The sequence below is a fragment of the Colletotrichum tamarilloi genome, assembly GCF_030869305.1.
Source record: "Colletotrichum tamarilloi strain Tom-12 chromosome Unknown Scaffold_4.1, whole genome shotgun sequence".
Lineage (NCBI taxonomy): Eukaryota > Fungi > Ascomycota > Sordariomycetes > Glomerellales > Glomerellaceae > Colletotrichum > Colletotrichum tamarilloi.
In genome coordinates, this window is record NW_026849387.1 from 755546 (window position 1) to 780340 (window position 24795).

Sequence of the window (24795 nt, forward strand, 5' to 3'; positions counted from 1 at the left end):
GGGCCCCCGCCTTTCTGTGCCGTAATGCCGTAACTGGTGCCATTGGAAAAGGCATCCATTCAGCTGACCTTCCGTCGTGGCTTCTATTTGGTATGAATACTTTGCCGGCAACTCGTCCAAGGGTGAAACGGAGGATGGGATTCGCCAGGTAAGGTAGGCACCTGCCTTACGCTCAAACTTTTGCAGACCTTCCTTCATATGGAGCAAGGTACCTCGCTACTTTGCTAAGGCTCAAGCGGGCAGGTTGATATTCGGTGGAATTCAAGCATTTTGCACCCGGGCCTTCTCACGCTGCAACTCTCTCTCCCGTCTTTCCATGGTAAGGTACTTTCATTAGTACGGTAAAGTGCATTGGTACCTTGGGTCACCAACTTCCTTCCCGTCTGGTCCTTGTTTGCCTGCCCGGCATCAATCTACAGCGTTGGAGACGAGGCGCCATTCCTTGCATCAGATAGATACATTACGTTTGGAGCTTTGCGTCTTCACCGACCACCTGTTCTTTTCTCTTGCCTTACTTTCCTTCTCTCTTCTGTTTTGCTCTTGTTTCTCGTCCGCGCAGACACTGTTAGGCTCGGACAGTACTATGAACGCCGGTTATGCTCTGGCGGCCAATCTCCAAGGTTGCAATGCAAATGACAATGCCAGAGGACGTTGACCTACGAGAGACCCAGCCTCTGTCCCTCTCGTCTCCAAATACAAAGATACCCTGCTGTGCTGCTGGGTCTAGGCACAACGGGAGGTAGCATTGCCATTATACCGTCCACCAAAAGGTCAAAAGATGAAAAAGCTGGGTGGTCTACTAGCAGTCTAGCACAGGTCAAGGGGAAAAAAAGTACCTCGAGTCCGCGCCACCCCGGTCGCCGCATGTCTTTCACCTCCCCAAACGGGTTAGACCTGTCTACAAAAGGCCTCGGTCCACTCGGCGCTGTTCTTGCTTCCACAATCCACCACTCTGACCACCTCAGGACGGGGACCACCACGCATTTGCACCAAAGGGCCCTTTTCTATTTTTCCTTCACTGCCCCTACCACAGTGCTCCCTAAGGTACTTACTTTGGTTAGGTCGCGGCTTGCCAAACGGATGAACCGCTGGCCACTCACCACTCAGGTTTCAGGAATTACTCGTGGGTGTTCGTCTTGACGATCATCGGCACCGAACTCGCCCTAATTCTTACTCGACCCTGCCTGCCTGCCATTTGCTTCAAGGCCGGTTCCTTGTCCCTATTCTAGACTCACGACCACCCTGCCGCTTTCATCCCCCCCCCGTTCATCTGCCCCTGCTCTGCCGACCTGCCACGCCTGCCTCAACCTCTCAAGCCGACGGCCTGCGTTTCCGTTTGCTAGCCGCCGCTGCTGCTTGCTGCTTGTGCTGCTCACCCTCTGTCTGAATGGAACACCACACTTTACAACTGTACGGTAGAAGCGCCAAACTGCAAATCATCATTCCAAGCAATCCGACAAAGAGTCTGCCCATTTGCCAACTCGCGCCGAAGTACATATCAAGGGTACGCGTACCAAGTACGGATATCGCTGCAGCATCGCATTGAGTCCTGGTACTGGATACGTACCTTCGGATCATTAATTGAATCGCACCTTGGCTGATCGATACACTACGTCCACGCCTACCGCCCGGCCAGAATCCGAGCCTCCATCTCTCCTCTTTACTCTCCAATTCTCCATTATCGAATCACCCAATACCTGCAAAAATCCCGACAGGGACCGATTGTAGCGCGCACTTGGTTCGACCTTTTGAAGTTCGAAAAGAAAGCGGGAAAAAGACACACCCGTTCTACTCGTACCCTTTGCAACCTCAACTTCACCTCTACCAACGGTGAACCCCGTGCATAAGCCGTACCCCGTTGAACTTCTCTCAACCTTGCTTGGGGTCCTGTTCAACTTCCGCTCGACACACGCCTCCACACCCATCAACCAGGTCTCATCCGTCCATCCATCCTTCTCTGATCATCACAAGTCGCGCGGTGGTCCACCCAGGAACACACCAATTACCGTACATGGTCTTCACTCGCCTTTGGTTTCTGTTACCCTATTCTTTCGCCATATCACGCCGTCCTTGTCAGCTACGCAACCACGTTCCCACCCGCCGCTCTTCAACGAGCCCTGTCCTGGCCTGACCCGACGTCCGATGCGCATGAGATCCGCCCCCAGAGCCAAGTCCCCCTTGCGGCCCTGGTCCTTCAACACAGACGAACTGCCCTTGCTGCGCGGTCCCGGACATCGTCTCCAACCTCTCGCGCCTCTTCTTCGGCCCTGCACGGGAATCGGTTCCCTCATATCCGGCTTGTACTGCTTTCATCATCGGGCTTCCTATTCAGTCCAACCTTGTTAAGCGGCTCTTCTTTGCGCTGGCACCACCCGATGACTCGACGCCTCCCGTTTCGCTTCACTCCTCCCGCCAGCCCGTTGCAACCTTGACCTTCCATCCCATCTCGTCTGCTTCCTCCACAACCACCACTCCTCCGCCTCCCATCTGTGCTTCCTGTGCTTGCTTGCTTGCTCGCCGTGCTTGTCTCGAACCGCACCTCGCTCGCTCCAGGAACCGGATTCTATTCCTACGCCCGGTCATTGGAACCAGGCCTACTACTTGGACCCGTCGCTCCATTGCCACCGCTTTCTCGCTTCTCGGCACATCACTCCATCCTTCATCCACCTTCTCACCACGACACCTACACATCCACACCACCGAGGTCTCCAGTCCTTTCTCCATACCTACGCATTCGTACCTGACTGGACCTAATCCACTCCCCGATCTCATCTCATCTACCGGTCTCGTCCCAGGACCCCTTTGCATTTGTTTTACGTTACTCTGCCCCGTGCGGCCCTAAGAAAGAGCCGCCGACAAAAGGCCCTCACCATGAAGTTTTGCGGGTCAGCATAACCCCCGGGCCAAGCACATCTCGTGAATCCCTCGTTCCAGGGAATCCGTCCGAGACAGACGCACGGGAACGGGCCTCTGCCTCCGCTGCCACCCGCCGCATGGTGGTCCTGGCCTGACACGACTCGTCTGTTGCCGGCTCACTCGTCTCCTGTCATATAAAACCTCATCTGCCCCATGGATCCCCGCAGCGAGGACGGCGGAAATGGACCATCTAATACCGCAGCGCAGCCGCCGCCTCTCCGGCGGCGACTATCGATGGAGGAGGACTATTTCTACCAGGAAGTCATGACTTCCCCTTTCCGACGACCATCACAGCCGCCACCATATGAGCGGGATGCTAGACCAAGACGGCCGGTGGCACCCAGGGTCAACTCCCAACATGGAGTCGGGGAGGATTTGCCAGGCTATTCGTGCGACATCGAGTTGGAGGGCGTATGGGTGAAGAAGATGGAAATTGAAAACACAACCAAACGGGCAGAGGACAGAAATTGGCACACCACTATCGTACAACTACGAGGCACTGCATTGAATTTCTACAACGTGAAGAAGGATTGGGGATGGGGCAGGACGAGAGACGGACCGACCATCTCGCCCGACAATCCGCCATGGGTGCGAAAGGCATCTCTCGACAGAGCGTACAGTCTTCAGCACGCCGATATTGGTATTGCTGCCGATTACAAGAAGTAGGTTGCCTCGATTCTCAGCCTCATTCCATGCCAAGACCTGCCAAGAGACTGACTCCCACCTAGGAGGCGATATGTCATTCGTGTCAGGGCCGAGGAGGATCAGTTTCTCCTATCCTGTATAGAATTAAGCACGATGGTCAGGTGGTTGGAGGCTCTCTTCGCCGCCATCGATGTTGCCGCTCCCATCGACGATCGTGACTATCCCCGCGACCAAAGCATCCCCCGCATTCAACGCATCCGCTGGTTCCGTGGCCAGACACCAGCACCGACGAACAACTACCCCGTACCGACGCCAAGACCACTGAGTCCTGAACTCCGCCGTGTGGCTTCTGCCGAGGCACCCGATCCCTTCCCAGCATCTTCGACCATAGAGGGTCTCGTTCACCAGGCCGTCGTCAACGAGCGCGGCGAGACCAACGTACTAGACAGCGAGTCTATCTACGGCCCCGGACCTGGGAGGAACGAGCTGATCAGCAGCCGCTTGTCGACAACATCGTATCCCAACGAGGCCATCGATCCAGACACTGGAAAATGGGCACCCGAGCATCAATGGAGTGCGGCCCACGATCTGCTTTATGCCAAGCTTTGCTACTCTGTTCTCCTGTTCAAGAGCCCCCGAAAGTCAAACTACATCATCAGCAAGGGAAAACGATGGTTCGTGGATTGGGCAACAGGTCGCATGGTGCGCGTACTGCCGCCAGCCTACGGCGAGATTGATTTCTTCGGCCCTTGGCAAGTCATCCACACGGAAAACAGAAGGATTTAAGATGGATCGTTGTTTCTCCCTCACTTCTATTGCACATATACATACCCCGTGCCCTCGTCAATGACGAGGGCCTTTCTTTCGCATTGACACGAGGAAGAATCGCAAGATTCGACGATACGGATTTTTACCATACATTACCCAGAGGCTGGGCGGTCGGTCGGTACGGCGGCCAAAACAAAAATCGGGCGGGACGGCGCGGCATATGCATTCGGTTGGCTCTTTTCTTTTTTCCTTCCTACTTCATCTCGATTCCTCTCAACCTGTTCTCAGTCTCCTTTGTCATTTATGGCGGGTGAGAGAGAGAGAACGAGAGCATAGCTTTGCGCCAAGCATATCATCATTGGGCGGAGTTGTCAAGGGCAGCAGCAATGCTCGCTGCCCCAAATTTCATTATCGTCCTTTTGCTTTTTCTGTAGCATGGAGTATTCAGCGTTGGCATCGCGAAAGCCTTGGCACCGAACATATTCGTTAACGATGGGGGACCCTGAAGGAAACTTCCCATCGGTCATGGTCGAGGCATAGCCTGGTCGACTTGAATGTATTAAACGTTAACAACATTACTCGGAATGAACGTGAAGCTTTGGCCGTTGTGAGAATGCCGTTTGATCCAGGATGGCAAAGAAACATAAAGGGACTAGGTCAATTGCAAGTTCTTGGCTTTGTTTTCAGCCGAGCCACGGCCTACATAAATCAAAATGGTATCTCATGCGTAGGGAAGAGCAACCATGTCTACAGCCGTAATCAGACATTATTCGACAACCACATCTCCATGAATCCAGCCTTTACCGGTTACGTATTCCCCCCTTTTTTTCACCCTCGTCTCGATCGCGTATCGCAGTCTGTCCGACCCCTCACACACCCGCCATCTCCACCTCGGAAGCCCGCGCCTCGGCCGCCAGCTCGGGCGCAACGTCCACGAGCAACGCGTTGGCACCGTCGATATCGGCGACCTGGCTCTCGAGCTGGGCTAAGAGAGCATCGATCTCTGCGCGCTGAGACTGGATGGAGGCGAAGAGGGATTCGTTGGAGGCCTGGGTATTTTGGAGGCGGGCGTTGAGGGTCGATTGTTGCGGGGCGAGGCGCGGGGCGAGGTGGGCCGTTAGGATTTCGTCGGGGGGGAGGACGTGTGGGCTGTTGTAACTGGTGTTAGTCCTTGGGGTTTGATTTTGGGTGTGTCTGGTGTTACAGAGTGTTGAGGCCCGAGAAGGGAGAGGGGGGGGGGGGGGAAGTGTGACGTACGGGATTGGTTCTTCGACGTCGCTGCCGCCTTCTTGTCTCCTGCGGTCTGCGTCGCTGACGAGGTTTTCTAGCTCGTTTAGTTTGCGGATGACGTCGCGGTCGGCGAGGATCGATTGGAAGTCTTTCTATAGGAGTGAGAAACATCATTAGTCTGCGGTTCCTTTCCCTCTTCTTATCTTCCCCTTCCATGCGGGTTGAACAGGGAATGAGACCCAAAACGTACGTTACACCTCTCCTCGAGGTAATCCACCATTTGCTTCTGGACGTTGCGCAGGGTATTCGGCGCGTGGGCGGCAACGGTGGGGAAGCACGAGGCGAAGTTGTCGTAGTTTACTTTGCGGAGGGTGCTGGCGAGGGCGCCGTCGTAGAGCTGGATGAAGCGTCCCGCGCGGGGGCCGGGGGTCGCGGGGGTGTGTTTTTGGGGGAGGGGAGGTGAGGCGGGCGGTTGTTGTGGTTGTGTTTCCTGCGCTTGCTGTGATGGTTCTTGTGGTTGTTGCGACGCTTGCGCTGTCGTTGCTGAGGTTGCTCCTGGTGCTGGTGTTGTTGTTGTTGATGTTGACGATGCGCCGGCGCCGGGATGCGATTCGGTCTCGGGTTGGTGTTGGACGGCGTGGTCTTGCGATTGGATCTGTGATGATGATTCCTTTATCGATTGCGAGGGGGGTTGTGACTGGTCTTGGCCGGGAGCGGACATTTTGGGGCGAGTGGGTGGGCTGATGAGCGGTGGTGGGAGGTGGTTTCGCTGCTTGCTTCGGTTCGCGATGCGATGCGACTGCGGTGATGTTTAAGTGAAGATTAGCGGCTAGGATCCCGGATAGACGTGACGCGTTCTGTGGTTAAGGTCAGGTACGTTGGTGGGGGTGGGCACAGGTCACAACGGCGCGAAGATGGCGGGAAGTTCACGTGCTTTGCTTACCTTACCTTTCTTTAGCTTGGGCCATTTACGTTTTTTTTTTTTTTTGGTTTCCCCCTTGGCGGGTGGGATGAACGCCGCCAAGACAAGCCAGATGCGAGCGATCCCGGCCGGCCGGTTGGTTCTGTTCCTGAATCCTGGCAGCTTGGCGTGGGGATTTTTTTTTGGCGCCGCTCGCCTTTTCTTGCTCTTGTCCGTTTGGGGAAAGTCAATTCAAACCTCTATACGTGTGCCTTATCCATCTTGGTGTATTTGAACTACGAGTGTAGGTGTACGGAGTGTCATTCTCAAGGACGCAAGTCTGCTACTCACTCCGTCGATATGTCCTTGGTCCTCTCTTTGAAACACGCAAGCCGTTCCACGATTTTTTTTTCTGCTCAACACCAAATGGACCTTGCCCACGTTGTCCCTGCGAAGTTGAGCGCGAGAGGTTGAGGCGTGAATATTGATTGGTGGCCTCTGCCCATTCAACTTCATATCACCGTCACACTAAAATGCATTCGAAATCGATCATCAATTCGTAAGTATAGAGTCCCTCGAATGCTCGTCATAAGGGAGGCAGTGGTGGGAAACTGAACCTCGTAAACTTATCCAATTACCTCAACGAGCCGTGCAACTAAGAGTCCCCGTTCTTCATCAAAGACATCCATGATAAGCAGGCCACAACCTTCAGCAACGTGACGGGAAGTGACAATCACCGACCTGGAATGCGATGCTTAATATAGCAGCACGCCATTCTACGAAACGGTAGCATGAGGGACTAGTTCGTTAACTCCTTGCTATACGAAGAAGCTTCGAAGCGCCCCCCGCGGCCCCCGCCCCGGGCACCTGTCGGAGTAGTACTACAGTCCGAGCAACAACCGTAACTGACACAGAGTATTCTCCGAGGAAACATTACCTCAGTCTAGAGACCAGACCACATTGAACTGGAAACCGTCATCACTGGAACTCGTTTCACTTTGTTGCCATATACAGCTCCTCGCGCCGTTCAACGTGTTTCCAAATAAATATTTCAAGGAAGCACCTGAGGCGTCAGAAGCCGGCTCTCCTTCGCTAACCGTGTCATCTGATAGTTGTCTTGATCTACCAGCCCATCAACACGCCCCCTTGTGAAAGCCATCTGCCTCAACTCGTATCATTGAGGCTAAGCATTTCATCTCATGTCCTTCCCTCGTGCCCCCCTGAGTTCGGCATCTTGAGCCGATGTGGAAGTCCGCATGGCGAGGGAAGCAAGTAATTCCAACCGAGAAGCCGCAAGCCATAAACGAAGCCTGCTTCGCCTCGTTCGGGCCCCTCGGGGCATGACTTCCATTCACCTGCCCTTCCAAAGTCGGTCTAGATCGTCCTTGTGTGACCCACCCCGAAGAAACTACCATTCTGTAACTTGCGTGCAGTTTGAACAAGCTTCATACAAGCTTCACACATTACCACACATATCCTCCACCAAATCGATACAACCCTGGCCCATCTTGGCTAGTTGGAACTCGAATTCTACATCAAAAACATACAGATGTTTCCCGATTCGGCCAGGCAGATTTAGGCAGACACTTCCGGTGGGATTCCCTGTCCTGGAGAGACAAGAAACGGCGTCATGATCGGCCTTCATCATTTGCCAGGCACGGCGGTAAAGCCCCCTTTTGGTATTGTCCTGAACAGTCGTGATGCCTTGGTGGTTTTATTTTTAGATGCGGTTAGTATTGTGTTTGGTAAACCTGCATCATGCCCGTGAGTGCGGTAAAACATTGTCACTCCTCTTTGTCTACACATCTTATATAAGACCCCGAACAAAGTCTATCTTCAAATTCTAATCAGCCCTCACATGCTCTCACAGCTCCAGAAACATACAGCCCGCCGAGAACTACATACAACTTCATCTAATCAACCTTCCATACCTCAAACAACGCACTCAGCCCATTCCCATCTTCCTAGCCCAACATGCGTTTCTCTCTCGCCGCACTCCTCGCCATGACAACAGTCGCCCTGGTAGACTCCCCCTCGAATCTCCTGCATCCACCTTGACCTTCCAGCAGAACAAAAGTAGACTAATCATGTCCCTTACTACTAATAGGCCACTACTACTCCCCAAGCCAGTACGACGACGGGCGGCGTCAAAGCCGCTGCCACGAAGAGCAACTCAGCATCCGCCAAGGCGACTTCGACTACCACTCACAGCAAGAATGCTGGTCCCAGGGAGACTGCGGCTGTCGCCCTCGGCGTCATGCTTGGCGGAATGGGCCTGGTTGTCAATATGTAAGAAGAGAGAAGGGCTTTCGAGTGCTCGGCTTCGGCCACTTTTGATGTCACGAGATAGTTAAGTTTAGGGGAGTTTCGTCTTCTTTCTTGGGCAAGTTAAGGGGGAGAGCAGTTGAAGAAGGTGAATTGTGGATAGCCTGGGAGGTATCTCGATGTCAAACTGATACAACTACTCTTGGCTCGTAAACTCAGATCTGGAATTCTTTCAGCCAGCTGTGTTATTGTTCTGCTACTCAATTAATATTTTTTGCAACAATATGTGGCTCCCCGTGAGAAATTTGGGTGTTTAATGTGGCTGCGAATCTGATAGACGAGAAAAGGAGAAGGGACTCGGAGGTCACTATGACAACCAGCCCTCTCGCATTCGCTCGTATAGAGCTCGAAATTATCTCTATCTATGCATTCAAGAGAACAAAAGCATAACACTATCTGGGGAAACCAAGCATTTGACTCTCCAGTCATCTATGACGCCACTTGCAATTCGTTGCCATCGCTCATCTCAAGGGGACCGATTTAATTCACACTAGCCGGTACTGGCAATAAATCTAGAGGAAACATAACGGCATATACTCGCTGCTTATCCCCTTCAGGTCTTGTGGGTCAATATTAAGCATCCATTGTGTAGTGACCGGCGCCGATGAAGCGGGGTATGGGCATACCAATATAGGTAAGTTCAAAGCCTACGCATTCAGAGGCTTACATGCTAAGATACTTATAGAAAAACGAGCTTTCGTGTATATGCCCATCAGCGCTCGCAGCATATTGTGGACAGATCCCCCATTCTGTGTATCCAAGCTTCAAGTAGAACTCCCGCGCGGGGCTTTCTGTTGCTGTATCTAGCAACACCATATTCTTAGCCAAGTTGTCTTGTGCAAAACTCTCTGCCACGTTCATGAGCTTCCTGCCCAATCCCCGGCCTCTATCGCTTTCGGCCACCAATAATTTGCCTATCTCGACCTTGTGCGCGTGCGTTTCCTTAGCATGAGTCACCAGTTGAATTGTCCCAATGGCGTTCGAACCACGGCCCAGGACAAACAGTGTGGTGTTGGGTTGGGAACCATATAGCTGAGCCGACAGTGAATGCCAATATTCTGTAGCCTTCGCCTCAGAGAGAGGTGCGCGAAAGCCGATGGAGGACGAGGCGGGATCGATGTTGACACATGATTGTAGTAATCGAACAAGAGATGGGGTCCACAGTTCTAAGTCCTCCGCACTGTCTACACGGTGCACGGTAAGGTCGTTCGAGTTATCGATGTTCGTTGACATTTTGTGGTGCCGTGCTATATATGACTTGAGGGTGGGCGAATGAACATAATACGCTTGGGAAAGTACGCTGTCGTATGGTCGCAAGATGGGCATCGACGTAAGTGAAAGAGAACATTTATCTATTAGAAGTCGAAAATGGATACGAAGCTCGCTCTGGAATAAAGGGTGCAAGTGAGGGTGGATCTCGCTGATTATGTAACTAAGATCACGTGGCGTGGGGTGAGGTCACGGATTGTTGAAGCCATCACGAGATACGTCTCTGCTTAGTCAGTGGGGTTTACCTTACGTGATTTCTGCACTGATCACCCAGAGTAGGCTTGGTCATTGAAATAAATAACGCATATACAGACATCGAGATATACGAGGTCAGCAGGCTGTACACAGGGTTTATAATAAGTCTCTCTCTATCCTAGTCTTTCGTACCAGTCGAATCGAGCTAGTACGAGGACTAAACAATGAAATTGAGGCATTGTTTGACCGGCAAGGTCGGAACGGATCAATAGTCTCTTGATATGACTCACAGCCCTGCGGCAGGGCGTAATCACACATCAGGAGATTTTATCGCCTGCCGCCGATACTAATACCATCCAGAAGACCAGCAGAAGTAAACGATCGATCAAATCTGATCACCCAGTCAAGAAAGCTCAATATTATTTTGAATTAATCTCTTTCCTACTTTACAGTCGCCTACATCGCCATGGATCCTTTACAAAAAGTTTCTTTCGCAGGGGCGGTTCTGTTGTCGAGCCTCATCACCATGTCCTGCTTCAAAGCTCCCAATGAGATTCCGCGCGATGGTTGGAACAAAGATAGTCTCGGAACCTATGCTAGCCCAGTTGCGGCGCGAATTCGTCGGATGCTGGCTGTCAGTATTGGCATCTTCCATGCACTTGTCGTGCTTGGGTACAGCGACAACAACAGTCTCGTATGCCTACACCCTGAGAACTTGAACAACGGACTTTTCACTTGGAACCCTTACACTTCGGTCTGCTTGTTTCTTATTATCTGTATTGGAGGTCCCCTGCGACTTACAGCCTTTGCTCAACTCGGAAGCAACTTCACCTTCAAGCTTGGACCCCCCGACACTTTGACCACGGATGGTATGTATCGATACATGCAACATCCCGGATATACAGGACAAATCGTTGTCATGGTCATCAATCTCTCCATGTTTCTGCGCTGGGACGGTGTGGTTGGATGCTTAGTTCCTCGCGCCCTGCAGTCCGCGTTGAGTGGATGGGGACTCATTTGTTGTTCGGTCTTTACATTTGGAATCCTACGAAGACTTATGATGAGGGTTAAAGATGAAGAAGAGATGCTCAAGAAGACGTTTGGAGACAAATGGGTTGCGTGGAATCGAGTTACAGCGCGGTTCATCCCAGGCATCTACTAAAGAATCTTATCTGCGTCGGTTCAACACCGAGTTGCTCCAAACAAAGGACCAAAGCGCCACGAGGGGAAACCAATTTGATCAACAGGCCGGTATGAGCTCACTTGGTTTGAAGGTCGTAAATCTTCTGTATTATATTGATTGATCGCGAGAGTTGCCAACTGCATTCCGCTCATTCCTGAGGAGCGATGGTGATGAATTCAAAACCCAAAAGCATTCCAATCTAGATGAGGAAAGGAGGTTAGAATAGATTTGAGGTTTTTTTTTCTATAAAAAAACGATCCCAACTCATCGCCTGATTTCTTGCCGCTCATCTCACGTCGAGGCTGTGATTAAGATAAATCACGCATTGTGGACGTAGATCACACCCACGAGGCTTGCATAAATAGTTTCTAATCAGTCCCGCTCCAATAAACTTGTTCCGAGCGATACCTGTCAGTCGAAATGAGTTAGTCCAGTCCTAAATAAGGAAAGCAAGACATTCTTTGACCGGCAATATCGGCACGAAACGACACCAGTGGGGCACGGAAGGGCGTATAAGACTATAAGTGTTCAGCTGATTAGCTGGCCTCACCGTGAGTCAGAACTGCTTCGCTCAAGGGAATATACTCAAACTGCAGCAAGCCTCGAATTCTGCAATGGGTCGACTTTCGAAACTTCTCGCTGGAGCGGAAAAGATAGTAAAACAAGCTGACAAGGACTTTCAACAGCCCCAACAGCAGCAGCAGCAGCAACAGCAGCAGCAACAACAATCCACCGGGCACTATCAGCCGCAATACCAACAGAGTCCCAATTATCTAGTGTATCCAACTCCCCAACAAGGCTACCAGGGATATCCCCAACCTCCGTCTCCACCCCCACGACCTGCGGAACTCCCAGGATCGCATCCAACAGCGTCGCCTCAACCAGTGCAATACCAGCAACAGCAATCACGCCCTCATCAAAATCAACCATACTCTTATCAGAATCGACAGTCTCCTGAGGAATTACCTGTTCCAAACACACCAATGACTAGGCAAGCCGACAATCGCCCCAATCCAGGTCACTCGGATATGGCAGCCTGCACTCCCATGCCATTAGGAATCCAGCCCGTGACAGAATGCATTGACATGCCCTTCACTCTACCCCTCTACTGGTTCATCCACCCCGCCTATCCGAATTTCATCATCTGCAATCTTTGCTACCACGATCACATTCTCAACTCACCTTTCCATGACGTCTTCAACCCAGTTTGGCATGAAGACAGCGTAGGGAGACAATGTTTCTTTGGGAACCCTCGCGTCAAAGAAAATCTCTGGCCGATTGCTTTAGCAAACCTGAGTCTTGATGGCATGTTGAACTTCATGGCCACTCGACCCAAGCTTGGCTTCTGTCCGGAAGACAAGTCTCTCGAAGGTAGAGAATGGTATTATCCCACGGATCGACCAGACTCTGGACTGGCAATTTGTAAGCCTTGTTACGAAGACCATTTCAAGCATACTTCCTTCGGGAACAAGTTTAGCATACATTCACCTCCAGGTGAAGCAAATTGCGACCATAATCTCTGGTACATACGCCGCATGCTCAAAATTCATTCAGCAAGCGGTAACTGGATCGCTTTTACCAACGCATTCTCCAAGAGGTTGCAGATACAACTGTGTCCAAGAGCCCAGGCTGTCTCTGCACCAGATAGGACCTGGTTCTGGTCCTCCCGTATCCCCTCAGGCTTCTTAGTTTGCGAGGCATGCTACTGGGATTACTTCCATGATTCCCCAGAGGGTCAATCATTCCAAGCAACTCGCATGAGCACTACGCAGCTCACGACGTGCGCAATGGGCCAGGTCAACGTTCTCATTCCCGTCGGACGAGCAGTTAGTTACGGCGAGTTTAACATGTTCTGGCATGTGATGCAATCTCTTTCTCAGCAAAAGCCTTGTGATCCGCAAGGCGCAAGTGGTATTGGTTGGTACACGCTACAAGACAATCCTCCCGACTTCGACATTTGCGGAGCCTGCATGGCGGGAACAATCGCGAGTATGCGTATGACCCATCTCTTTAAGCCCAAGCACGTCCCGGCCAATGAAACTCGGCTTTGCTCGTTCAATGTCTTTTCTTACCCACGAGCGATGCCTTTGATACAAAAGTTTGCCGAATCAGCTTATATCGACGACTATCGACCACTAAGCAACTTGGTGACGGACTTGAGTGCAGCACCAAACTGTCCCAAGATAGATCGGGATCTCGCTAAGAATCGGAGATGGTGGGGATGGGACGACGTGCACATCTGTGAGGAATGTTATATCCTCGTGGCCAAGAAAACCACTCTGGAGAAGCATTTCGTCATGAAAGGAGATCACGTCGTTGAATCGCGACTCTGCGACTTCTACTCCCCTCGCATGCGCCAACTCTACAAAGAAGCCTGTCAAACGCAACAGCTAGCCTCTTTTCTCGCCTTTGCACAACAACGACGCCAGATCTATCTCCAAACCGTCCCTGAGATGAATAGAATGCTACAAAATGCCAAACACGCTCTTAGCCAAGCGCAAACACTGGGTTTGGCAGCAGTTACATTTAGTGCAGCAGGAAACCTGAACTCTACCAATTTCAACTACGTTGGTTATGGATATGGAAATGCCCAGTTGGCGCAGGCGGCCATGGCGGATCAGCAGATGCAGCAGGTTGGAGCTGCGGCGGCGGGACCAGCGGCCATTGCGAGAGTTGGTATGCTGGAGAAGATGTGGAAGAAGGTTGAATGAGGGTTTCTTTCTTTTGAGATATCTCATGACTTCGATTCAGCTTATTGTTCTGTGATATACATGGTTTCTATGTACATGGATATAGTTACCTTCCCGTCGTATCTCCTCAGCATAAGGTAGGGATTCGACTGGCAGCTTCACTTATATAATAACCCTGCGTTTTCTCGCCTTGAGGGCAAAAGAAAACTCCCGATCTGCTGGGTCCAAAGGGCCAGCGCTCCAGCTCCTGCCCACTGTTCTGCGTCTCCCTTCTTTACGTTGAGTTTGTAGTCTATTAGGTTAACACAGCAGCGTCTCGACCTGCCCGGAATTCCTTTGGTGACAGTATGATATGGTGGTGGGGCTTGAGTGCCTCCTTATACTTAGTCTGGTATCCTATGAAGAGTATTCTATAGAATAGATAATAGAGTATAGTCCTAGGCAAAACCCAGAGCTATAGAGTACGTCTATCAACGATTTGAGTTCCGATTACAATCCCGAATCTGTTACCGAGCCGGCACCTAACCAATGGCCTTCTTCATAGTCCGTTATGAGGTTAGCTAATAAAGTAGGCAAGCATGTCTGCGTCACTTGGCTAAAGCGCCAAGACCAAGCTCGGTTGAAACAAAGGCTTGGTCAGTTTTGTTCAGGACGGTTTTTTGACGACATTCCCTTCTATGCCATCACGTGAGGCAAGTTCGTCCTGTCCTCGAGACGCCGCACCCAATAAGTGAGAGCCACGTCCCGCAGGCACGGAAATGGCGCTCAGAACTTTGCATGCTTAACCACGATTGGGTTTTACGAGAGTGACATTACTCGCAGGCTTCAGGATGCAAGTCATCATTGGCACTGCGAGGTGACGTCAACTGCCAAAACCCTTGTAAATGGCCGCAGGGGCCAGAGCATACAACTACCTAAGGAGCATTACCTTCTCTTTTAACAATTGAAATGAGCAGACCATACGAAAGACCCATGAGACTGTAAACATGAACAAGTCGTATCCGCCTATCAGCTCCGATGCCGACGCAGCGTTACTATGCGCCGCCGGAAAAGTTGCCTCGCTGGCTGCTGGGAACTCCCAACTATGGCATCACTATCAAAGAATTTCACTTTTGACAATCACAATGAACTTCATTCTACTCTCAGTTTCCGCTTTCAAGCTATTCAACATCTCTTGGGCGGAGATAGGGAAGAGGAAAAAGAACATCAGACAAGCAAGACGAATGCTCTGGGCGCTCGAACGTCTTCTAGTCATGTGAGTAATTGGTAGTTTTATTGCCATGTCAAACATGGGCTGGGGTGTCCAAATAGAAAGTCATGGATCGGAAGCTCACATCCCGGGTTTCTCAGCGATTTTGCAGTGTCCATCGTCAAGGCCTGCTCAATTCTTTGGATAGCTCGACAGAAGTGTGACGTTCCAAACCCATACTATAACGCCTATGGATATATCGAGTCTATTGATGGATTCTTCCTCTCACTGGTACATGCAGGCGGTCTGTTCCTTGTTGGAGAACTCGGCCTTCTATTCTGGGGCCAGCCCGGAGAAAGGCAGCAAGTACGAAGCTTCTGGTTCGTCTTACGTCAAGGCTCTCACGCCCTCGGTTGGATGATGGCGTTGGGCGTCGTCGGGATCCAGATATCAATCTCGATTATGAAGCAGTACCGTGTCTTGGGACTGCCAGGAGCGGGAAACGTACGCACTGCATCGCAAGACCTTGCTTCAGATGGCATGGTCAAGATCCTGCTCTTCTTCGTCGGGCTTCTGCTATGCTTACCATTCCAATCAGTGGTGAGACCATTTTCTCCTTCCTCCAATCCAGATCTGAATGGAAACGACTGACCTCTCTTTACCTAGGGAGGACCATGGCTGTGGGGAAATTTGCTCCTGACCACTGCTACTTGGACCTGGCGACTGGCCAGGGTCTTTGAAAAGAAGGGCTTGGATGAGATTACCCCTCATGTTACCGCATTAATCGTAGACATTTTCTACGCGAGAATGCCAACTGTTTTTCTCTTGGCCATGTTTACCTTGTTCTTGCGACCAGGTCGATGAACGGGCGAGGTATGATTGAGCAGGGCTGCTTGCAATTTCACCCTCCGAGACTCTCTCAGACTCTGCTAGAGAAGTTGAAGAGTTGAGGGCTTTTTTCCCCTATGTATAATTTGGCAGAATTTACAGCTTTTAGTATGGAATCACATGCCCCCGTTCTACTAGAGCTCGATGAAAGAAATACCGAGCCCGTATGTCCGCTGACACCTTGTCCTGAGGTCCTTTTTTGCTCGTTCATCGTCTACAGATGGCTCCTAAAGACCAATTCACACACTTGTCATGTATGGCGTTGACATGTGGGAGACGACAAGGAACTCTCCCAGCACTGGACCCTGTCCCTCCTCTCGGAAGCGTCAATGTCAACTATTTCTTGCCAAAGTACGCGGCTTTTCAAAGTCGAGGGAAGTATGTCTTGTAGTCACCTGTCATCGCCCGTCAAGGCGCTGGTAGTTGCTTCAATGCTCTTCAGTACAGCAAATTTGAAAGGGCCCCGGAAGGGTCGAAGGCGGTATCTCAAACTCAAAATAGTCGTTGCATGCTTCCGAGAGGATAGTCAGATGGCGGAGAAACCTTTTGAGATGGCCTAGCTGCTTGGCAGACCAACTGGCCGTCAAAGATCTGTTGCTCCACTGGCCAATATCGTCGTACTTCTCCAATAAGACTGAAGTTTGGCACTCTTGAGCCGTACCCGCTATCCCGATGGAACATACCAATTGCCAATCTCCGTATGATCTAACAGATTGAGAATGATGAACGCAACGATGGTTTCGGTCTCTGCGTCGCAAAGCCTCTTGATCCGGCCTTCAGCAGCCCCCCCCCCCCCCTTTCCCTTGGCGACAAAATTTAACTCCCTGAACCATCCGCTCTGCCCACAGCTCGCTCAATCATTCCACCATGGCCCTTGCGCCGTACGCTCCTCGCGGCGTGCCCCGTGGGAACCTGAACCGCCACTCCAGCCCGCCAGCAGGATCGACGAGCTTACCCCGCGAAGAACCGTCATAGAGCGGGATCTGGCCGTCGTACTCTCGAACGGGAGTCAATCGCGCCAAAGACCGCGCGCCGAGGTCCTCCCACAGCTGGCCCAGAACGCGGGCGCGAGACCTCGTGAAGCCCATGTACGGCCCTCCCCCACCGTACGGCACGCTCGCCGAGTCCTTGGCGTCGACTGCGACGACCCATGGCTCCAGGTCGAGGTTTGGGGCCTTGCCGAAGGTGAAGACTGGCGCATTGAGAAGCGAAGTGAGCGCTGGCTCGTCGATGACAATGAAGACGTCGCGGCGAACGTCGGACGGCCACTGTCCATCCTCGTCGTCGTCGTCGTCATCATCATTATCATCATCGTCGTCGTTCGACGACCTCTTGCGGCGAACGAAATTGTCAACCCACCCATTGAAAGCTTTGCGCACGGAGGCGTAATCGGCGCCGCTCAAGACGCTGTAGTTGGCTATGACGGGCAGTGCAAAGGTATCCGGGGCCGTCTCGGCGCGGTGGTCGTCGGCCGGGGCGGCGTAGGCTCGCAGTTTCTCCAAGGCGACGGCCCATTGCGCTTCGTCATCATCGGCGGCGTAAGCGGTGCGGACGACGACGAAGCCCCATTCGTGGGTGAGATCTTGCAACGCGCTGCGGAAGTTTGGTGATAGCCCACTGAGATCTTGTGCTTGTGGTTGCTCCTCCATCCTTGGTCTGGCTAGTCGTCAGACTTAACTGAAAGGTAAACGTTTGACTGGCCAGACTGATCTGTCCGTATTACTTTTCCAAACGAAGAGTCAAGGTGGTCGTTGGACGTTGGGTAGCCCAGGTCGATGCAATGCGGGGGGAGGGGGGGGGGGTGGTCACGGGCAGTTCGAGATGGGCGTTGCGTGGGATGAGAGCTCGCCGACTGTGGTATTTATCCACGGGTACATAGAGTTGGCGCGGAATCTGGCTCTCGGCGACGCTCCGTGCCGCAACCACCGTGTTTGAACTTTGACTGCCCGAACCTCCACGTCGGGATGTCTGCCCTGGGAAGCGCTCGACCTCGCCCCATGATGAGCCGACACCGATACGACGGCCCCATCGCGGCGCCGGGTCTGGGCGAGGGACACCATTAACTCGGGGACCCACCCGAGTGAGACCAGCTGCATTGTGTGCAGATACAATTGTAAGAACGGTGTCTTATCTTCAATCCTTGTCAAGATACACGAAACCATTTCTTCCAGCTCTGGACCGGAATGCAAGAGTACAATGAGTACTTGATCGACGTGTTTCAAAGAGAGTGAATTGAAGACATTCTTTGGCTGGTGGCAGAGAAGACCGAACGTACGAATATACTGAACAAGAAGCATAACCTTTGCACACTACCTCCGCCCGCGTAGTTGTGCTTGATGTTTTTTCTTCTTCCAGCTCAAGGGTGCGTAAGTGAGAGACTTGACACGTTCCAAGGTCATATCTACCTTCATTATACATAAACTTTGCAAGGGCTGACAGACCATTTGCTCATCTCATCAGCCCGTCTTGAGTTTTACTTCACCCCGAAGTATTACTCATCGCTAGGCACAAATTTCGGATGGATGACAGTCAATGAGACGATATTCCGGGAACTGCCTTGTGATGCTTATCACAATGCAAGGAATCAAAACTCCCAAATATGTTTACAAGATTCCACGGGCGGTCCCCAACTGGATTCTTTGAGAAGCCCGCCACCCCCGGCTATATTACATCATGAGCGATATTTGAGCTCCCCCATTGTATCCCGTACCGCAGCCAGTCTGGTGGAAACGCGGACGGGAGGCACAGCCCGGCGATCAAGCTCGAACAATTGACCGAATCGAGCGCTACGAGAAGAGAGAGGGTCCAGAACTCCCGACACATCTCGCCTTTCGCCCTCTTCCAGACTCTCTCCCCTCCATCAAACCCCCTGCGATGGAACGCTGACCTGCAACTTACAGGGGGAGGTTCCTCGCCCAAAAGTTCAAGCTCGTTCGCCAAGCCAACCGCATCGCACTCTCGCCCGTATAACTAGCACAGTCGAGACGTCCAATTGGCTGGCTCGCTTCCATGAAGAAATTCCCTTGGATAATGCACATTTGAGAGGGTTGGGAGGCACGTAGGATCGTCTTTTTCTCTTGCTATAACATTTCATACGTTTTTTCTGCGACATGATTTGGCCCAGCCTTTTCTCTTCAAAACCACTTTGTCTGCAATGCAACAGTTCCCCACCGTTGAGACGACGTTACGCTGCCCACCGGCCTTCAAATCTTGCCGCAAATGAGATGCGGAGCGCTGGAAGATCGATACGTCCAAAGACGGGGATTCGGGGACGACTATTATGCCTTCGTCTTCTGCTTCATCCTGTCCTGAAAGATAAGGGGACCTCATCGAAAGGAAGGCGTCTCTTCTCGAACCTCCAAACGCCTGCCAAGCTTCCTTCTCCCCCGCGCTGGTAGCCCTGTGTGCCCTGTGTGCCCTGTTCTTGGCTCTGTCTCTCCACGCTCAACGCGCGCTTTCCCGGGAGTCGTTAGGCCCGTTGTTGGTGGCTGACGAACGGGGCTGAAAAAGGGGAGGCCCGTGGGCGAGGAAACGCCTTGTGAGGTAAAAGGTAAAAAGCAGTTTGACCGTAGCGGCAGGCAATAATAAATGAGCACGAAGAAAGTGCTAAGTGAGACAGTGAGAAACTAAGTGGGTGACTAGCAAGCGCGAAACTCCTTCCCACGCGCGCTGACATGATCCGGTCAACTCGGTCGACTCAGTTACCCGTCCCACCAGCTCGGCAATAGGCCATACACAGTACACGCGAGAACTGAGCACCGAGGGGGAGGGAAAGTGACAAACTTTCAGCTTCACTGCACGCTCGAGGGTCAGGAATCAGGGTCAGCCTTGATTTTTCCTCTCTCGTCAAAGATACCCGTACAGCGCGTATCGACCGTAGATCATACCCCGTTCTTCATCGATCACACATCCCACCGCCTGCATGAGAAATCCCACCCCTCCTCAGCCCGAACGGATACATACAAGGAGGACCGGGAAGCAGGCCAGCCGATTTGCCAAGCTATCCCGAATAAGGCACAAACCACCGGGGCTGAGAGGAGAGAGGAACCGCGCCAAACTCGTCGTATTAAACTATAAGCTTGCCCCCCGGGCAGGGGGGGGGGATTCAGTCCATCAGCGGGACTGTGGACCATAGCCTGTAAGGTAGTTAGTTCCTCGCCAGCCCGTTTTTTGCTTTTTTTGGTCTTGCTTACAGTGCTTACCTCCATTGTTCTGGCCTTCCTCCTGGGGTTTTAATTTGTATGCCGGCAGCCCTCTCCCGTTCTTCCCTTCACGCTTCTCCCCTTTCGCTCTTCCTGCTTATTTTCCCATCTCTATTCTTCGCTTTCTTTCCACACTTCCGTCCTACAATACATACCCTGGCTCACGCACTTGGCTGGACTCGGTTGTCTTCTCCGCAAACAAAAGGGGGGTTCTAACCTATTCGCATCGTACGGGAATATCTCTTGGCGAACACACATCACTTACAACAAGCTATGGGGTTTTGTTTCACCAAAGTTCCTTCACTTTGACGTCCAAGAGAACGCACCTCTCGGACTGAGGGATTCAGGCAGACATTTTGCAAAAAAGAGCGAGGGAATCTCACACGCAGAAGGAGGCGCAGTAAGCTGGAGCCTGGACGGAGCTAAGAGGAGACAGAGAGTCGGAGGGACACAGAACAACAAAAACCCACATAATAGTCTCCTCTCTCTCGAGGAGAAGGGAAAATCGGCCATGGAGGGCCCAAGGCCAAGGGCATCCGAGAAGTTTCTCAAAATGACGGCCCCAACAAACACCACAAACACGGCGGCAACCTCATCACCCGCCGCAACATCAAACCCACAGTACCAGAACCAGCAGGTCTACGAATCCGGCCTCGAAGTAGCCGAGCCAAACGCCTGGAACCGCACAAACAATGACATCCACCTGCCCGAGGTCTCCCCATACAACCACTCGGAAGCCAAGACCACAACCTTCCCCGAGGTCGCGGACGACCCGTTATCGTGGCACCACTACCACAAGCAGAACCCCAACCTCGAGGTCTCGTCCTCGCCGTCCGTCGCCTCCGCCGCGCCGTATTACTATGCCGCCGCGGGCCAGCAGCATCCGCCTGGGTATCACAAGCCGCCGCCCGGGTCGCCGGGGTACGGGTCCGGATCTCTCGACGGGGATGGCTCCGGGAAGGGCAAGAAGGCCACAGTATGTGGGATGCGTAGGAAGGTGTGCTACGTCGTCATGGGGGTCGCTATCGTCCTCGTCGTGGCCGCCATCGCCGTCGGTCTTGGGGTAGGGTTGGCGATGAAGAAGAGCGAGAACAAGTCTTCGTCAGGGTACGTTCACACTTTTGTCTCTTCACAAATCATCCCCTTTTCATCTCATCCCCCCCCCCCCCCTTTGCCATTTCATCCCATATCACTCAAACAAAAACCACGTACCCAAAAGTCTCACCAAACTAACACCCCAAACCAGCAACTCAACAACAACACCAGCAACGTCAACCGCAAACGCAACAATCACCTGCCCCGCCGCAGACAACGTAACCTACAGCTCCCCCGACGCCCCCAAACGCACATTCCGCATGATATGCGGCCACGACTTCAACTCGGCCGACGGCGCCACTGACCTCACCTCGGAGAACGCAACCACCATGGCCGCCTGCATCGACCTCTGCGCGTCAAAGGGCGACGACTGCGTCGGGGCCGGGTGGGGCGATTACTACGGCAACCACGTCTGCTGGATGAAGAGCAAGCTGGGGACGATGAACGTCTCGGGGAACTGGTATTTCGCTGTGGATGTGAATAAGACGAGCGTGGCGGCGTGAGGACTATTGCTCGGCAAGGAGTTTGGTCCACTTGTTCTCGTCCGTCTAGCTGCGTCTCGATGATATTAGGGGGTTACGGCACATCGCCATCGTGCCTGACCCTTCTCGAAAGACGACACTGACGGATCCATGTGGGCCAGGTGGTCCCCCGGCATATTCCTGGATGAATGCCGGCGAACTCGACGAGGTCTGGCGTCTAACGAAGCGCTTGGTATGCGCTGTAGGCTGTTCGCAGACAAATGATGGGATGGAATCGGAACTGGGGGAGCTCCCTAACGAATGTAAAGGGTCTCACAAAAAAAAAGAGGCCTTGTGTAATGAAATGAAAATTGGCGCCATCGGTACGGCGCTCGAGATATTTATGGGTGTTAGTCACAAACAGGGACAAAGAAAGGACCACATCACATAGTCACGATACCATTTGCTTTCGAAGGATCGAATGCTTTTCAATCATCAAAACGTTCAAATCTTTTCATTCATTGCTTTTGAGTCTCCTGCACAACCCGCCCTCACTTGCAACTCTTCGTCACACGCCAGGCGACGAGGCCACGTCTGCCAATCACCCTCGTCAGGGTGTTCCAGATGCCGTCGTCACCAAAGTCGAGGTCGTCTAAGTTCAAGTGTTGCCTGTAACGCCATACCTCGCGGAATCGTAGGCCTTTCAGTCCCTTGTTGGGAAGGTAGGGGTCTATCCACGTCGCTGATGCTGGTGCGATCAGATATGTCCCGTTCTTCTCCTTCAAATACTCCGAGTTGCGTCGATCCGCCGGCGTGTCGCAGGTAGCCAACTTGGTCAGCTCCTCGAGGAGCGTGTCGCCCTTCATACCCATCACGTCGCGTGTCGTGAGGACCTCATTCTTGCCGTTAAGAAGCCAAATGGGTGGCGTATAGGTCTTCCACCAGACGGCCTGCGTCGCGTCTGGCTGCTTGCTCAGGAATACCTGACCCGGCACGATACCGCCTTGATGGTAGACACCCATGAGAATGCCAAAGATCAAGTTGAAAGCAAGCCATACCCCGATCCACACGCGAACGACAGTCCGATTCTTCGGAAGATGCACTGATGAGAGGATGAGCGGGACGGTGGGCAGCAGGAATCGTGCTTCCTGGTGCTGGAAGATAGACAGCACAAAGACACCAGAGATGGCCGAGTAGAGTCGTAATGAGAGGTATGGCTGAGTGAAGAGCAACATCGCAGCTGGGCCGATCAGCATGGGAATGTTGACCAGTAGGTGCTGGTACCAGGGGTGCAACCCATGCTGCGCAAGGTTGTCTGTGTCGATGTTGTACATGAGGTTGTTGAGTGGCGTGATGACTGGCCGTGAGATGAGGTCTGCCCACTTGATGGGTTCAGGGAGGTAGAATGCCGTATCCAGGGTGATGGCGACCAAGGTAGTTGTAAAAGCTGCCAACACCATCACGGCGAAGGACATGGGTCTGGTGGGTTGTTAGTGGGCGGTCCCCTGATGTCATGGTGCCTAGACGGACGTACCTATTCAGAAAATGGGGTATCAAGCGAAGTCCCGGAATCAACAAGAACGCCGGGAAAGTAATTCTATTAAACAATCCAAAGACGGCCACTATGCCGAGAATCGTAGAAGCAAGAAGCGATGATTGTTGCTGTCACAATCGTTAGTTAGCTTTCACATGTTGGTGCCCACAAAATCGTGCCCAGGGGGTCCTTACCGGGCTCTCGACAATGCGCTGAATCAAGACCAAGCACCAAGCAACAACGAGACACTCCACCGAGTTGGAGAATGTGTGCGTCTGGTACGTCCATGTGACATAGGACGAGGCGACCAGGAGCACAGCAACGCGACGGTGTCGTGGAGAGCTGATGAGCTCATGAATGGCCCAATCCTCCAGCACGAAGCTGGTGACGAACATGAGGACGCGAAGGGTCCAAAAGACTGCGATTGGGGGGATCTCGCCGTCCTTGCCGTTACCGATCCACAGCCATCTCAGCAACATCATGGGCAGGCCGTAGACGGGCCATAAGGGGAAGACGCTTCGTATCGGGTGCTCATTTGTGAATTCCCATGTGTGCCGTACCGGGTAACTAAAGATTTGGCCTGCGCCACGCCGTTAGTTTAGGTCCTGTTGAACGAGAACGAGCGCCTAAACTCGATCCGAGCTATGAGGTAGGAAGCTCCATGGCGCCAAACCGAGAGCTGGGCACGCTCTACCCAGGCAACGGGATGCAGCAGCTGCAAAAAAAAAAAAAGCTGAACGTACCTGCGATGACCTCTGGGCCCTGGAAATTCTCGTCGGGGTGCAGGTAGCTGGGCGACAGGGCGAACCACAGCCTGACCAGCACCAGAAATAGGTACGCTCTCCGCCACATGACTCCAGGTGCTCTCGATTATTATCTGGTAGTAGTTGCTGCGCGTAGCTCGGGCATCGGTTCGTGATCGAAGGCTGAAAGTAGCCAGGTGTCGAGTATTAGGCGGAGCCAGGCCGGCGGGAGGTTCGTTGCGAAAAGGAGGGTATGTCGCAACGTCGCATCATCAGGAGGAGAGGCGCATCTACAGGAGCCAGGTATGCGATGGTTTGCCAGGCGCAGCAGAGGTCAAGGAGGGAGAGGTGGGGGTTAAAGTAAGGTAATGGCAAGAAGAAGGATGGTCACAGAGAAGGGAAAATATTATCATTTGCAAGGTGAGGCCCGGTGAGGGTGGTGGGAGAGAAGCAAAGGGAAAAGAAAAGAGGTGCGCAGGTCGAGGTGCGACTAAAGCAAGGCAAGGCCAGGTAAATAAGTCCAAGGTCAGGTAAGGTCAGGTAGGGTGATGGTCAGGATAT

At 52.6% G+C, this 24795-nt stretch overlaps 12 protein-coding genes across 12 annotated transcripts; 7 read left to right on the forward strand and 5 right to left on the reverse strand.

Annotated features, from left to right (window-relative positions):
- Positions 1–656: 656 nt before the first annotated feature.
- CTAM01_01889 (uncharacterized protein) lies at positions 657–866 on the reverse strand (the record flags this gene model as incomplete). Its single annotated transcript, XM_060517929.1, has 1 exon — positions 657–866. One exon carries the CDS (start codon positions 864–866, stop codon positions 657–659), a length of 210 nt encoding a protein of 69 aa, XP_060387463.1.
- A 260-nt stretch (positions 867–1126) lies between these two features.
- CTAM01_01890 (uncharacterized protein) lies at positions 1127–1387 on the forward strand (the record flags this gene model as incomplete). The annotated part of the gene is made up of 1 exon (XM_060517930.1): positions 1127–1387. A coding segment is annotated over one exon (261 nt), but the record flags the coding sequence as incomplete, so codon positions are not given.
- Positions 1388–3069: 1682 nt separating this feature from the next.
- CTAM01_01891 (PH domain-containing protein) lies at positions 3070–4347 on the forward strand (the record flags this gene model as incomplete). The annotated part of the gene is made up of 2 exons (XM_060517931.1): positions 3070–3578; positions 3645–4347. 2 exons carry the CDS (start codon positions 3070–3072, stop codon positions 4345–4347), a joined length of 1212 nt encoding a protein of 403 aa, XP_060387465.1.
- An 851-nt stretch (positions 4348–5198) lies between these two features.
- Positions 5199–6280, reverse strand: CTAM01_01892 (uncharacterized protein; the record flags this gene model as incomplete). The annotated part of the gene is made up of 3 exons (XM_060517932.1): positions 5199–5478; positions 5587–5711; positions 5810–6280. The coding sequence occupies 3 exons, from the start codon at positions 6278–6280 to the stop codon at positions 5199–5201; spliced, it is 876 nt and encodes a 291-aa protein (XP_060387466.1).
- Positions 6281–8434: 2154 nt separating this feature from the next.
- Positions 8435–8753, forward strand: CTAM01_01893 (uncharacterized protein; the record flags this gene model as incomplete). Its single annotated transcript, XM_060517933.1, has 2 exons — positions 8435–8482; positions 8568–8753. 2 exons carry the CDS (start codon positions 8435–8437, stop codon positions 8751–8753), a joined length of 234 nt encoding a protein of 77 aa, XP_060387467.1.
- Positions 8754–9448: 695 nt separating this feature from the next.
- Positions 9449–10111, reverse strand: CTAM01_01894 (uncharacterized protein; the record flags this gene model as incomplete). The annotated part of the gene is made up of 1 exon (XM_060517934.1): positions 9449–10111. One exon carries the CDS (start codon positions 10109–10111, stop codon positions 9449–9451), a length of 663 nt encoding a protein of 220 aa, XP_060387468.1.
- Positions 10112–10775: 664 nt separating this feature from the next.
- Positions 10776–11411, forward strand: CTAM01_01895 (uncharacterized protein; the record flags this gene model as incomplete). Its single annotated transcript, XM_060517935.1, has 1 exon — positions 10776–11411. The coding sequence occupies one exon, from the start codon at positions 10776–10778 to the stop codon at positions 11409–11411; it is 636 nt and encodes a 211-aa protein (XP_060387469.1).
- A 1778-nt stretch (positions 11412–13189) lies between these two features.
- On the forward strand, positions 13190–14143 carry CTAM01_01896 (uncharacterized protein; the record flags this gene model as incomplete). Its single annotated transcript, XM_060517936.1, has 1 exon — positions 13190–14143. The coding sequence occupies one exon, from the start codon at positions 13190–13192 to the stop codon at positions 14141–14143; it is 954 nt and encodes a 317-aa protein (XP_060387470.1).
- Positions 14144–15108: 965 nt separating this feature from the next.
- Positions 15109–16175, forward strand: CTAM01_01897 (uncharacterized protein; the record flags this gene model as incomplete). Its single annotated transcript, XM_060517937.1, has 3 exons — positions 15109–15377; positions 15473–15911; positions 15978–16175. 3 exons carry the CDS (start codon positions 15109–15111, stop codon positions 16173–16175), a joined length of 906 nt encoding a protein of 301 aa, XP_060387471.1.
- An 881-nt stretch (positions 16176–17056) lies between these two features.
- CTAM01_01898 (uncharacterized protein) lies at positions 17057–17848 on the reverse strand (the record flags this gene model as incomplete). The annotated part of the gene is made up of 1 exon (XM_060517938.1): positions 17057–17848. One exon carries the CDS (start codon positions 17846–17848, stop codon positions 17057–17059), a length of 792 nt encoding a protein of 263 aa, XP_060387472.1.
- Positions 17849–20954: 3106 nt separating this feature from the next.
- CTAM01_01899 (uncharacterized protein) lies at positions 20955–21999 on the forward strand (the record flags this gene model as incomplete). Its single annotated transcript, XM_060517939.1, has 2 exons — positions 20955–21508; positions 21648–21999. 2 exons carry the CDS (start codon positions 20955–20957, stop codon positions 21997–21999), a joined length of 906 nt encoding a protein of 301 aa, XP_060387473.1.
- Positions 22000–22508: 509 nt separating this feature from the next.
- Positions 22509–24343, reverse strand: CTAM01_01900 (Alg9-like mannosyltransferase; the record flags this gene model as incomplete). Its single annotated transcript, XM_060517940.1, has 4 exons — positions 22509–23436; positions 23492–23619; positions 23686–24071; positions 24235–24343. 4 exons carry the CDS (start codon positions 24341–24343, stop codon positions 22509–22511), a joined length of 1551 nt encoding a protein of 516 aa, XP_060387474.1.
- Between the last annotated feature and the right edge of the window lie 452 nt (positions 24344–24795).